The sequence below is a fragment of the Anastrepha obliqua genome, chromosome 2 (assembly GCF_027943255.1).
Source record: "Anastrepha obliqua isolate idAnaObli1 chromosome 2, idAnaObli1_1.0, whole genome shotgun sequence".
In the NCBI taxonomy this organism is placed as follows: Eukaryota; Metazoa; Arthropoda; class Insecta; order Diptera; family Tephritidae; genus Anastrepha; species Anastrepha obliqua.
The window spans coordinates 48,090,721-48,103,975 of record NC_072893.1 but is presented as its reverse complement, the minus strand read 5'-3'; the positions used below and the strand labels follow the sequence as shown (position 1 = coordinate 48,103,975).

Sequence of the window (13,255 nt, the reverse complement as noted above, 5' to 3'; positions counted from 1 at the left end):
CGGCACAAATTACTGCAAGACAATACCAATAAATCCGACGCCGCAATGGATAGCATTTTATAGTACGCACAAGCACTAGCCAGGAAACGAAAATAAGCGCCAAAAATTACCCACCAAAAAAACGCCAAAAGTATTGGGACCAAAAAACGCCCCAAGCAGTAGGCACCAAGGAAATATAACGCCAAAAAAGTAGGCACCAAAAATATGTTTCCTACAAGTTTGCACCAACAAACAAGCGCCCAAAAGTAGGCAGTATTATTTCTCACTAGAAATTAGCAACCACAAGGAAAAACTCAGGAAAAATAGCCTAAAGTGTAACTAAGATATGTCTCTCTCATTTTCCTCTACGTTATATCTTTTTCCTCCCTCGCGGAACGAAAATACCCAAAACGTTGCATGACCTTGAAATTTTACTCTCCATTCTCGCTCGTCCATCGACGCCTAAGAAGTTTCACTTCAAAAATAGAAATAAAAATAAAATAAAATATCGTGTACCACTTGCACAAAATAATTTACATAATCATAATCAAAGAGTAAAATTTTTGTTTGCTAACAGCATTTGACCTCTTGAAAATGTATCAAGAAGGAAACCCTTCATTTATGGCACAGATGTTGAATTTGTTAAGTGCTTAGAATATCACCCTTTTATCTATAATATAAATAATAAATTAAAGCTTAGACTGAAACCCAAATATCTATTGCACCTTCCCCTCTTCACAGTAATTTGTCTAAACCTACTTCCCCTAAGAAATTTAGGAGAACACTTGATAGTAGTGATTTTATGTACTCAAAATATGGTCATTTTCTCTAAGCGTTATACCACAAGAATGATGGAAAGAAGATTGCGCCCAACAGAGAGTGGCAGTGAGAGATGTGAAAAGGCGAACAAGAATGCAAGAAGAAGAATAAATTACATAAATGGCACACGAATAAATTGCGTAAGTGCGGCGTCACACGCACAGAGATTCTGTCTAATGCGCTGAGAGCAAAGTAGCGGTACCACGATCATCGCCACCTTATTCTAATCTCCATCGTGGGTATAGCACTATTGGTGCTCACACTCACCAACGTAAACGTACACTCCGTGTCAGCGGACACGAATAGACTAATGAGAGCCCATGTCAATGAAAAATCACTACCGTTCCGTTACGTAGGTAGGTAAATGAAAAATTTTGGATTTTTCCATAAAAACGTATCAGCTGATTGCTCGCTAACCACACAGTGTTGCCAACAGTACATTTCGAATTCATTAACAAAATAAACTTTGAAAAATTGTATTACGTCGGTGAGAGTGGGCGCCATATATTAGCAGTGGCGTTAGTGTCACAGCGGCTCATGGCTCATTGACCTATTGCTAATGTATTTAGTTTGGCTATGTACTCTGCGGCCAACAAGAATTTTACATCATATGATGTATTGGTATTACAGTTTTGCCGTTATAAGGTTGCCATTGGAACGCTTAAAAGCAAAGGGAATTTATGTTGAATGTGTTCAAGGACTTTTCGTCATCATTTACTACAGTAGAGAGACCGTTCTTTTTAAGGTAAACGTGGTCGTACAAGTCTTGAAGACGCTCCACGTCCAGGCCGTTCAAAAACAACAACAACACTAGAAGTCGTAAAAAAAAATATAAGATGTCATAGTGAAAAATTGTCAAGTACCTGAAAGAGATTTAGTAGAAGCATAAGCGTTTCATCGGGCAGTATAAGCAATATTTTGACTGAAGTATTGGGTTTTTAAAAAGCTGTATGTACAATGGATGCCGCATTCGCTTTCTTAGCAAGATTTAGAGCATTTTTGAAAGGCTAAAGTAGATTTTGTGCATCGGTTCATCACTGCAAATGAGATTTGGGTCGATCACCATGATCCTAAATGAAAATAAGAGGCTAAAGAGTGGTGTGAACATATATAGTTCTTCGGCTCCGAAACGAGTTCGTGATCAGAAATCGGCAAAAAAGGTGTTAGCTGTATGAAAGTCTCAATCTCATCGAATCATATCAACGAACCGTAGTTGAAGCACTGTAAGTATTTGTTCGGGGATGTTACTATATGGATAGTTACATCTCCTAGGTATTTTGCTTTGCTATGCTCGAACGGGATTACCTTCCCGAATCCAAAAATCCCACTATGATTAGTAAGGATGCAATTGGTTAGATGGAACTGCGCCCATCACAATCACAGCCAAGTAAGTGATTGTCGCACCATTGGTAGAGTAATCACATACCCCAGGCCTTAGGTGACTGGCGACGTATGGGAATTATTGTATTCCAGAGTTATGGGAGGCTGGTTCGGCTAAATCAGTTCAGTTAAACTAACCTGTAACATATTTATTGAGAGGCAAAGAGACATTAAATCTGTATCTGCTGCGAGGACCAATTCGTTTTATGTACAAAAAGGCAGAGCTGGGATAGAGGAGCTCTGCACTAACATGCGTAAATAGTGGCCTTCTACTGAGTATCAAGACTTAAGAGTGTAGAGATTGAGCAGGCACAACTCTACTGAGTGCCCAAACTTAAATGTGTAGAGATTGAGCACACAACTCTACTGAGTACCCAGACTTAAAAGTGTAGAGAACAAGCAAGCACATCTTTACTGAGTACCCAAACTTAAAAGTGTAGAGAAGAAGCAAACACAACTCTACGGAATACCCAGACTTAGAAGCATGGCGAACGAGCAGGCACAACTCTACTGAATACCCAGACTACATACTTTACATACTTTCCATTATTTTGGCAACACTAGAGACCATTTTTTGCGGTCTATGTGAAATTTTTATTGATAAGCCAAGCTAACCTGGTATTGTTTAATTTCTTTATTTAAATTTATTTCTTTATATTTTTTTCAGCTTAGTGTGGACATGAAACCAGTGCATTTTTAATATCGCTTTCTCAATAAAACCTACTTGCAGGCTGCAACTATTAGGAGTATTAAATTATAGTCTATACTTGAAGTAGTAAATAAAAAATGGGTATAATTGGCTTTCAGTTTGGTTAAAAATCACTTTAGGAATCAATAAAACACAAAATGTGTAAGTACTCCAAATAAAAATTGACCATAAAAAATTAGAATTACTAACATCAACTCTAAATTGCTATTCAGGTGAAAAGCACTTTGACTTTTTTATAATTTCATAATATTTAATGCATGCGTTCCTATTTTTCTAAGCTCTCTACATTTCCACGTGCATAAGTAATTTCAGTTCTACATCAATAGTAAGCCATTTTACTATCCCGGCACCAAATTTTCACTGCCAAAAGCTAAAAGTCTTGATTTATGGAGCTCAAGAAGTACGACTTTAGTTTTCTTTTGCGCCCTTTCGCGTTTTCTTTATATTTTTACGCACTTCTTTTTAGTGAACTATAATTTTTGGATTATAGTGTAATTACTCGAGACGTAAACTTAACTAAAGTTACGTAAAAACTTAAAAATCTTTACTCAAACAATCAATTTAATTTGCATATACAGAATCAACCAAATAAATAAGAGCACACGATTTGTTCATATGTTTTTCTTCTCAATTTTAAATAAATTTATATAATAGGCGCTTACACTCTGTACAGGCTGTTTCACAGAGCTCCTCCTTCAATTGGTGGTGTGCATCTTAATGAAGCGTCCCTTGGGACCTACAATTATAACCCACCTCCGAATATCAAATAGTTTTTCATGAGGACCTTTTTTCATCGCAGAAATACGTTCGTAAGCTTGGTATTGCTTGCCAAGGGGTAACCGCTGTTAGAAAAACTTTTTCCATCATTTCGTGTTTCATACCCGGATATTCGAGCCCGGGCACTGCCGAATGGTAATCACTCACATGGCAGGCGGCTCGATAAATACTTCTAATAAGAAATAATCCTAACCTGCTGTAACTCGATCGTAACTCTCTAAGTAAACCTAGTCTCCTGATCTCTTGGTCTCCCTCAGCTAAGCAATATTTTTATAAAAGATGACATATCAATAAAATTTACGTACAAATTTAAAACACTTTTCAAATTTTGTAAGGCTCTCAGACAAAAGCATGCCAAACGATTGGAACCTAAGCGTGCTCTGCCCAATCCTCAACAAGTCTGATTCAACAAACTGCGCAAACTACCGTGGGATTAGCCTTACTATCATCGCGCACAAGATCTTATCGAGCGTATTAGGTGACAGACTGAAGCCCATCGTCAAAGTACTGATTGCACCTTATCAGTGCGGCTTCAGTTCTGGTAAGCCTACTATTCACCAGATTTTCCAGGTACGCTAAGTCCTGGAGAAGACCCACGTACGACAAATCGGCACACATCATCTTTTTGTCTATTTCAAAGCTGATTTCGATAGCACAAATAGGAACTGCCTCTACGCAACTATGTCTGACTTTGGTATCCCAACAAAACTTATACGGCTGTGTAAAATGACGTTGAGCGATACAATGAGCTCCGTCAGCATCGGAAAGAACGTCTCCGAGCCATTCGACACCGAGCGAGGTTACAGGCAAGGTGATTCCCTTTCGTGTAATCTCTTCAATCTCTTACAGGAAAAGAGTATTCGTGCTGCTAAGTTGAACTGCTTTTTCACTATCTACTACACGATATTGATACCGTCGGCCTGAACAACCGCGCCGTATGTTCAGCGTACTGTAGTCTGGAAAAGAAAGCAGAAAAAGTGGGTCTAGTTACCAGCTTGCTAAAGGAAGAATAACACTGGCCTGTAGTTTTGAGATCAGTAGGCAATTGAGAAGTATAGCCCTCTCTCGAAAAACAAAAACAACGCTGAACAAAAGTTTAATCCTCCCCGTCTTTGTATATGGTGCAGAAGCTTGGACGATGACAACAGCGGATGAGAGAGCACTGGGAGCGTTCGAGACGAAAATTTTCCGCAAAATCTTTGGCTCTCTTCGCGTAGGCGAGAATGAGTTCCGCCGTATCCGATCGAACAGTGTGAGCTGTATGAGCTATACCGAGATGTGGACATAGTAAAGCGTATTAAAATACAGCGGATGCGGTGGCTGGGCCATGTCTCGAAGATGCGCGAAAGTGCTCCGCAGTCCCTCGAGAGAGAACCCACTCGTATACGACGAGGAAGAGGAAGACCTAATCTACGTTGGGAGATCAAGTGAAGCATAACCTGACAGCACTCGGTGCCACAAAATGGCGCCAGCAAGCAGCGAACCGAGTTAGATGGCGCAATGTTTTAGAGTCGGCCCAAACCAACTTACGGTTGTAGTGCCATCTAAGTAAATAAGTAAGTGTGACAGTGTGCAGATAGACAATCAACGACAATCATCGGGAGACTCTTACCACCCCGAGCCCCGAATGAAGTCATCGGAGTCCAACCACCACCCATTGCAGACGAAGAGCTCCAACTTCCCCTACAGAGTCCCGCGTAACCTTAGCACAACTACGTTCTGGATACTGTAGCAGATTAAACTCCTACTTATCCAGAATCGAAACCGACATATGTCCGGCATGTGAAGGCACCCCACACGATACTAACCACCTTTTCACATGCCCCATCAAACGCACTTATCTAACACCCCTCGACCCGCTGGACCCAACCTGACGAAACAGCTAGTTTCCTGGGCCTACCGTTAGATGAGCTAGACGAAGACGACCGGTGATTACACTACACTGACAGGGCAAAGTTACTGCTACAACAACAACAGCAATAAGCATGATTCTCTCACCGCTCTCATTTTACGTAATTTGCTTAAGAACCAAAATGCACAGCTCTCTAAGTCTGTTAAGACTGGAGTAATAACTTATACATGTTTCCCGTCCACCTCGTAAGTTGCTCTTAAGTTTGTTAAGTTACGTCTAGGCCTAAGGTAATTACACATTTATGGTTTTCTTCAAAAAAAAAAATTAAGAAAAAATGCGGAAAACACAAGAAAAAGCAAGAATATAAAACGCTAGGAAATTTGAAACGATTTGGCAGTATTGCTTTTCCGCTCTTCTACGCCCATTTCACCTTCTCACATGAACGCATACATGAATTCAAGTATTGAGCCATGTAAACGCAGACTTGGTTAATTACTTACAAGTTTTCTTAATTTTTAATTTAATTGGCTTAATCGCGCGCTTCTTGGTAGCATAAATTCTGTAGTCGCATATTCTTGGCTACAAAATCGATGCGTGTCATTTGGCAATGAACATTTGGTGCTAGCACATCTCAGATCATCCCATATATCTTCGAATATCGTAGCACTGCTTTAGAACTCAACTTATAGCTTTCTATAATAATATATTTTTGGACATTTTTTTTATACGGTTTTCCGTATAAATTTTTAACAATTTTTCCCTTAAGCAAGTTTTTCAACAAATAAGCATTGCATTGTGTAAAAAGCAACAAAGTTAAGATACATACATACATATATGCAATAACTGGTATAATTTGGCTTTATGAAGCATTTTCAACAACATAAACAACAACTACTTTTTAAGCATACAATTAATAATTAGTATATTTTTGGTATAAATAATTTTCTTTTTTTCTCATATGGGGCTGGTATACAATAATTCATGTACGTATGTATATATGCATGTGTATGCAGTTATTTACAAATCAGTAGGTCTACTGCTTATTGAGGAAGTATAAAATTGTGTCATTTCCCTAGACTTCTTGATTAAGTAGATTGTATTCATAATATAATTTTTTTTATTTTTGTTTTTTTTTTATGTATGCATTTAAATACCAGTGGCATTAACACTTTGCCTAATAACCTAGTTACTGTTTTCTTTTTTTTTTTAATATTCCCATGCAACTATTCCAATATATAAATTTTTGGTTCCAATACTTCAAAGTTTATGTGCTGGTTTAGGCCTCTGTAGCCGCTCTATCACACATTTATACAGTTTAATGTATTAAATATATATTTTTTTAATGAACTCAGGTCGCTACGTATTTCACTGTATGAAGTTGTTTTTGCCCTTTACAAGACTACATTCCCAGCCGTTTAGCATTTTTTCTGTGTTAAACATTTTTTCTGTATTTAACATTGTAATTGTTTTTGTTTTTTTTTTTTTTGTTTTTATTATTATTATTTTTTTTCGTTTTTTTTTTAATTATTCCATACTACGACACCTTAACTATTTCAGTTGATTGAAATATAAGTATATTTTTTTTTAAATATTTCTCTACATATATGCCACATTCATGCGTTCAAATGAGTTGTTCTTGTTGTTGTAACAGCAAAAATATTAAAAAAATAATAATAATGCAAAACCGACTGCTATACAAATGAGTATTTAATTCTTGCCTTCCAATTATCCCACTCATGTGGTTTACGAAGAGAGATTTCCCCTTTCAATATATAAAAGTATGTGTGTGTGTACTTACTTACTGGTGAAATAACTATCAGCAACACTCTTAGGTTATTAGCATGCACTTGTTATACGCTTTGACTCAATATTCACTAAATAAGAAGCAAAAATTTTTTGGACGCGAGATTTCAAGCTCGGGATTTTTCGGGTTCTTGCGGGATAGCATTTTATTATATGTTAATATATGGCGAGTTGGCGCAAGCTCGCTCAACAAATAAAATTGTTGTCAAAAATTGCTATGTAGAGTAAATTTGTTGAAATTCGTTTTTAAGGTGGCGCAAAATTAATCACCCTATCGGAAGATTTCTACATTTTGCAAATGGTGACGTACGTCAATCATATTTGACATTTGTGATATAGATAGCTGCAGTATAAGTTAAGCAGAAATAATTGCTGGTTACTCTGCTGTCCAACTAGCGAACATCATACACATTCGACTTAAAGCATCGCATGCAGTTACTATGCAAGTGTGAGTCGGCTGCTGAGAGAGCGAGTGCAGTTAACAGCGAACATCATACGCATCGCTCGCAGTTGCTATGCAAGTATGAGTCGGCTGCTGGGAGAGCGAGTGCAGTTAACAGTGAACATCATACGCATCGCTCGCAGTTGCTATGCAAGTGTGAGTCGACTGCTGTGAGAGCGAACAGAGCAGTTAACAGTAAAGTGCAATTAAGTGTAAAGTTCACCTTCATCCGATTAGAATTGATTAATGGGAGTTGTTTTCGAATGGACCAGCTTGGAGTTGACTACGATTTCTAGCTTTGCTAAGCTTATAAGATTATTGGGAATTCTTTTCTTAAGAAATAAATATTTTATAATTTATAGAAACAGACAAGCAGTGAAGTGCCAAAGGGTCAAAACAAAAATTTCGAATTTCCGTTTCACGGAAGTGCGAATAAATGTCGGAACTTAAAAAAATTTACGAGCGTCTCGGAATTCGGAATTTCTAACGTGTTATTATACTTAGCATAACACTCTTTGCAACAGTACTTCAGTACCTCAGTAAGCGTGTATAGTAGCTCAGAAACGGCAAAATGTATTTCAGAGTGATCAGTGGCACTTCTCAAGTTATCAAATATACTTCAAAGAGTGTTGTGATATGTGGTGGTGATGGAGGTATTGGCTGAGACACAGCCTAGACCCGATTAGCACAAAAGATGCCATTTTGATACACCACTTGTAGAACCACTGCTCTTTTTTAATCTAACCGTCTAGATTTTACTATGAATCTACCAATCAGCACACAGCCTTGGACACTCACACAGATAGTGAATGACTGTTTTCTTGATTTCAGTTTCTAGATCTATCCTTGTATGGCCACCCCATCTTCCTGGCTATGGTTTGCCAAAAGTCATTGACCGGTTATTGTTGACGTAATTCTGAATATGTCTGCTCGTGGCGTTCTTAACAACTCGTCAGTTCGGTATTTGTTTGGGTCACGTTTGTTTAGTTATTTTGCAGGTATTAGTGTTAGTCCTTCTGTCAACGGCCTGCTTCTTCAATAGCGAGAAGATCTCCCTTTTGCATACGCATTGGCGGTAGCCGATTTCTACCGGTTCGGATTCCTTAAAGGATGCCCCTGTCTTGCTAGTTAATCAACTTTCTCATTTCCTTCTATGTTTCTATGGCCAGTTAAGCAGATGGAAGTGATTCCTGTCGTACGCGCTAAAGCATGAAGTTCTTCTTTGCATTGTCTGACGATTTAGAATTGGTTATAGGTGACTTTAAAGCTAAAATGGTTGCTTGACTATATAAAAAAGTACTTGCTTCCGATGGTTGTTGGATGGTTTCTAATTAGCCTGCAAGCTTCCCTTAACCCGGGAACTTCTGAAAGATACTATTCCAATTACCCAGGCGCCGACGCCGCAATTCATCTTGGATCCGTCAGTGTAAAGTGCGATTATGGCAGTGAATTTCAATTTGTATTAGGAATATTGCAAAAAATTGTAGAAGAGTTTTGTTTTTTCTGAATTAATTTGAAGAAAACTACAGTTGAGGTAAACTGATTGGTAGCAGTGGCTTTATCCCCACAACACTTTGCCGATTTCATTCGCGGCGCATTGCGAGAAGTGATATGAACGGCCTGTGCTGTCAAGCGTTCGGAACTCTCAATGTTTATGAGAAGAGAACTCTCAGTTTATGAGAAGTACACTGCGATCCATTTAATTACGCCTCAGAACCACGGGTATGAATTCGAGGCAATAAAATCGACGGTAAACTAACCGAAGCTTAGCGTTGTTGAACGGCATTTAACGGACGTGACAAGAGGTATTTCAATAGCAATTGAAAATTAGTTTACTATGCCTGTAAGGTGTATTTTTAACAACTAGAATCTAATGAAATTACAATGCCTGATCCCTACCAACCGACGAAAAATAGCCACAGTGTGCGGACATTGCTTTTTTTCGACTACCAAATGTTGCGCTCGATGAGGCATGGCCTAGTTGAAAAGCGCTTTTGTCTTTCGTAGAGTACAAAAACTTAGTCAATTCTTAGATAGCTCCAAAGGGCGAAGGGTTCAAGAAAGCTTATAAAAAATAATTTGTATTAATATCAATCCGCCTCTTTCATGGGTCGCCCAAGGCGACACGCGTTGGCCGGAAACTGACTATTTCGTGTTTCGGTTGCCGGTTCTCGCGCTGTTAAGAGCCACTTTGGGAGAGTAATTTGTGAAAAACTTTCAAATTAAGTTTTAAATTTTTTTTTTGTGTTAGAAGAAAATGAGTTCAAAATAACAATAAACAACAACAATTAACTTTCCTGTTATGTTTCGGTTAGAAAATTGTGTGTTTTGTGCTGCCCAGTGCTTCTGGGCTATTTACGCTGTATTAAGAGGACATTTTGTTCTTATGTTCATTTGCGCGAAGTTGTCAAAAAAAAAGTAGACCTACTTAAATAGTTCTAGTAGTAATAATATACTTTATATTAAAACTGTAACTATATTTAGTAGGTAATAATATAATAAAACTAAACTCAAATTAAAAAAAAAAAAACGTAAAAACAAGTTAAAGGAGGATGGTTTCATATGTACAAGTCCACACAAGTGGGGAAAGTTACTGATCGCCATTCACTTCGGAGTGGCCAGGACGATTCTGCTACATATGGTATAAGCAGCTCACAACTTCCGGGATTAGCCGAGGTATCCTCTGTATAGCTTCCAAACACCCGTTCCAGAGCGTGCGAACGTGAGAAAGCGAAGCATCCTAAGATAGCAGTGATTTTAAAATATTTAAAAATTATTATAGCCACCTTCGATTCACCACTTTTCTGCTCACTATCTCTAAGCTCTGCTCATTTAACGATAATTTCCGATGTGAATGCAACAACAAAGTTATCGAGTAAGTTTCCAAATTCTCTTTCGACATTCCCGTCGTGTGTTCACACACCTTGCGATTGTGCGTTTTTAGGCTACAGTCAACAACAATATTGAGAAGAACGAGAATGCAAAAGCTGTTGGCAGAGCACGAGCATCAGCAGTAACGAGTTGAAGCAACAAAAGTGGGCCTGTATGCACACGGTCTCATTAAGTGCTTCCAATCAAATGTAATTTTTGGCAGCGTTGTTCCGTAGTCACCAGTTGCTCTGTCTATCCGCCACTTGACTTGCTAACGTTCGGCGAATCGAAGACGTCTTACAATGAATATTACATAAATCTAAAAAAAAGCCAAACTTCATGCTAAGAAAAAAAGTAAATACTGAGTCAAATTGCTAATTGTTCTTATGACAAATCTCATTTCAGTTATTTTCTTATTTGTACAAAGGTTGCCGATTTGTATGGACCAACTATTCATTTAAATTTACAGTTTATGTGCATGTTTGTGTAAGTCTACTACTTTACAATTACTTCGTCGAGTAAAAGCCTACCTTTCACTACTTCATTAACGACCAACTACAGGTGTGTGTAATTTTTTTTTTACCAACAACTTTGTCTGTTATCTAAATGTAATAACTACAAAATACTTGCTAACTTTTCTAACTGAGGTTTTTATATGTTTGTTTGTATGTTATGCATTTGTATGTATATTCATATGTACTCATTGTTTGTTTAGTTGTATGTATTTGGTATTTGGCCAGCTGATGGCTGTATGCATTTTATTTTTATTTATTTTCGATTATTGTCTGCAATTGCAGTACGAGACTCCTGGACAATTGCAATATGGATTGGGCATCGTGACGCTCAGCCATTTCTGAAAAAGAAACAGGATTAAAGTGAAATTTAATATAAAATAAAGTATTCTTCTTTATTATAATTTTGTATCTTCATTTTATTACAATTAAATTATATACTTGCTCAAGCGATAATTTTCAAGCCGGCAATGGATGATGTACAGTTCAATCTTCTTCTAATAATACTGCAAAAATGACGCCCTAACGAAGCCAAGCCTGGAATCAACTAGTTAGACCTCCAATCATATATATATACAAGGTGAAGGCCAAAATAAACAAGACTGAGCTAAAATCTTCTTCTACTTAATTGGTGCGATAACCGCTTACGCGATTTTGGCCGAATTTAACAAAGCGCACCAGTCGTTCCTTTCTCATGCTAACCGGCGCCAATTGGACACACCAAGTGAAGCCAAGTCCTTGTCCACCTGAACTTTCCAATGCAGAGGAGACCTTCCTCGTCCTCTGCTACCACCAGCTGGTACCGCATCGAATACTTTCAGAGCCGGAGCGTTTGTATCCATTCAGACGACATGACCCAGCCAACGTAGCCGCTGGATCTTTATTCGCTGCGCTATGCCGTCGTCAAGCTCATACAGCTCATCGTTCCATCGCCCACGATATTCACCGTTGCCAATGTGAAAAGGTCCAAAAATCTCTTGCATTGTCGATTATCAGCAGAACACCAGGATCGACGTATGCGAAAATTCACCCAATAAGAAGATTCATCTGTGAATATTATGTTTGCCCAATTCGGTTCTAAATTTTCCTTAGCCCATGCAAGTATTTTTTCAATGTGATTTAATAAGAGCAGCGGTTTTTGCAAAGTGCTCCGGAGTTTGAGGTCTTCTGCACGTAAACGTCCTCAAATCGTGTCGTTGGTTGTATTAACCCTTTGGGGACGGAGCCGCTCGACGGGCGAGCGTCGCTTAAGACGAGAGGTATTGGAGTGCGCAGTAAAGAAAATAAATACGTTGAACGTTATAAAAACTAAGGCTTCACGTCTACTTGGCGAAGTAATGCCGTCATCTTCCGTCATATCAGATTCAAAGTAATATTCGTCAGAACTGTCACTATCTAACGTATCATCCCTAGATCGCTGAGATATCGTGCTTAGGATAAAATATATAAAATGCCTGCTGGTTCCTCTGGCAGTGAAATTTGTTCTGACTCTACCGTCGTCTCACATCGTAAGTTTCCATTATAAGGAAGATAAGACCTCATCGCTAATGGCCCCTAATGTCTTTGAATGAAAACGTGACTCTTTTAGCTACTATACCTATGGCTATCTTATCACTCAGAACGACAGACGTCGCGAGCCTTGCAGCTACGAACTAATTTGGGCGGCTATATGCCGACACGCGTCCGGAACGCTAAAACGGCCTAGGCGGCTATATGCCGACACTCGTCCCCAAAAGGGTTAACACCACTTTTCCTTAAAACTGCTTCAGCTACAGGCAACAATCACAAACGAATCAATTACCTTCTGATCTTGCTTTGGAGATATTTTTGTTTTTTTGGGCCTCGTCCGGGGAAGTGGCAAAAGTTTTTATCTTCGGTATACGATTGCACCCATTTATTTATGAGTGACTTCGACTTCTTGTAAAAACAATTTTTTTATAAACAACACATGCTTCCTAAATTTCTCACAAAGTTAAAAAATCTATCCATATTGCGAAAAGGATACGCCTGTTTTGAGCAGCATTCAAATTTGTTTTCAAAGTTTAAATTTTGTCGGTCCTGCTTCTAACAGATGGTAAGTACACACATATGGAACCCAACACACCAACACC

At 38.4% G+C, this 13,255-nt stretch overlaps 1 protein-coding gene across 1 annotated transcript in view; it reads right to left on the bottom strand.

Moving 5' to 3' along the window:
- Positions 1-11,186: 11,186 nt before the first annotated feature.
- Positions 11,187-13,255, bottom strand: part of LOC129239223 (small G protein signaling modulator 2) — a 42,830-nt gene continuing 40,761 nt past the window's right edge. The window contains exon 13 of the mRNA XM_054874572.1: positions 11,187-11,485. Within this exon, the coding sequence (XP_054730547.1) occupies positions 11,397-11,485 (89 nt within the window). The 3' untranslated portion in view covers positions 11,187-11,396. The remainder of the gene's footprint in view (positions 11,486-13,255) is intronic.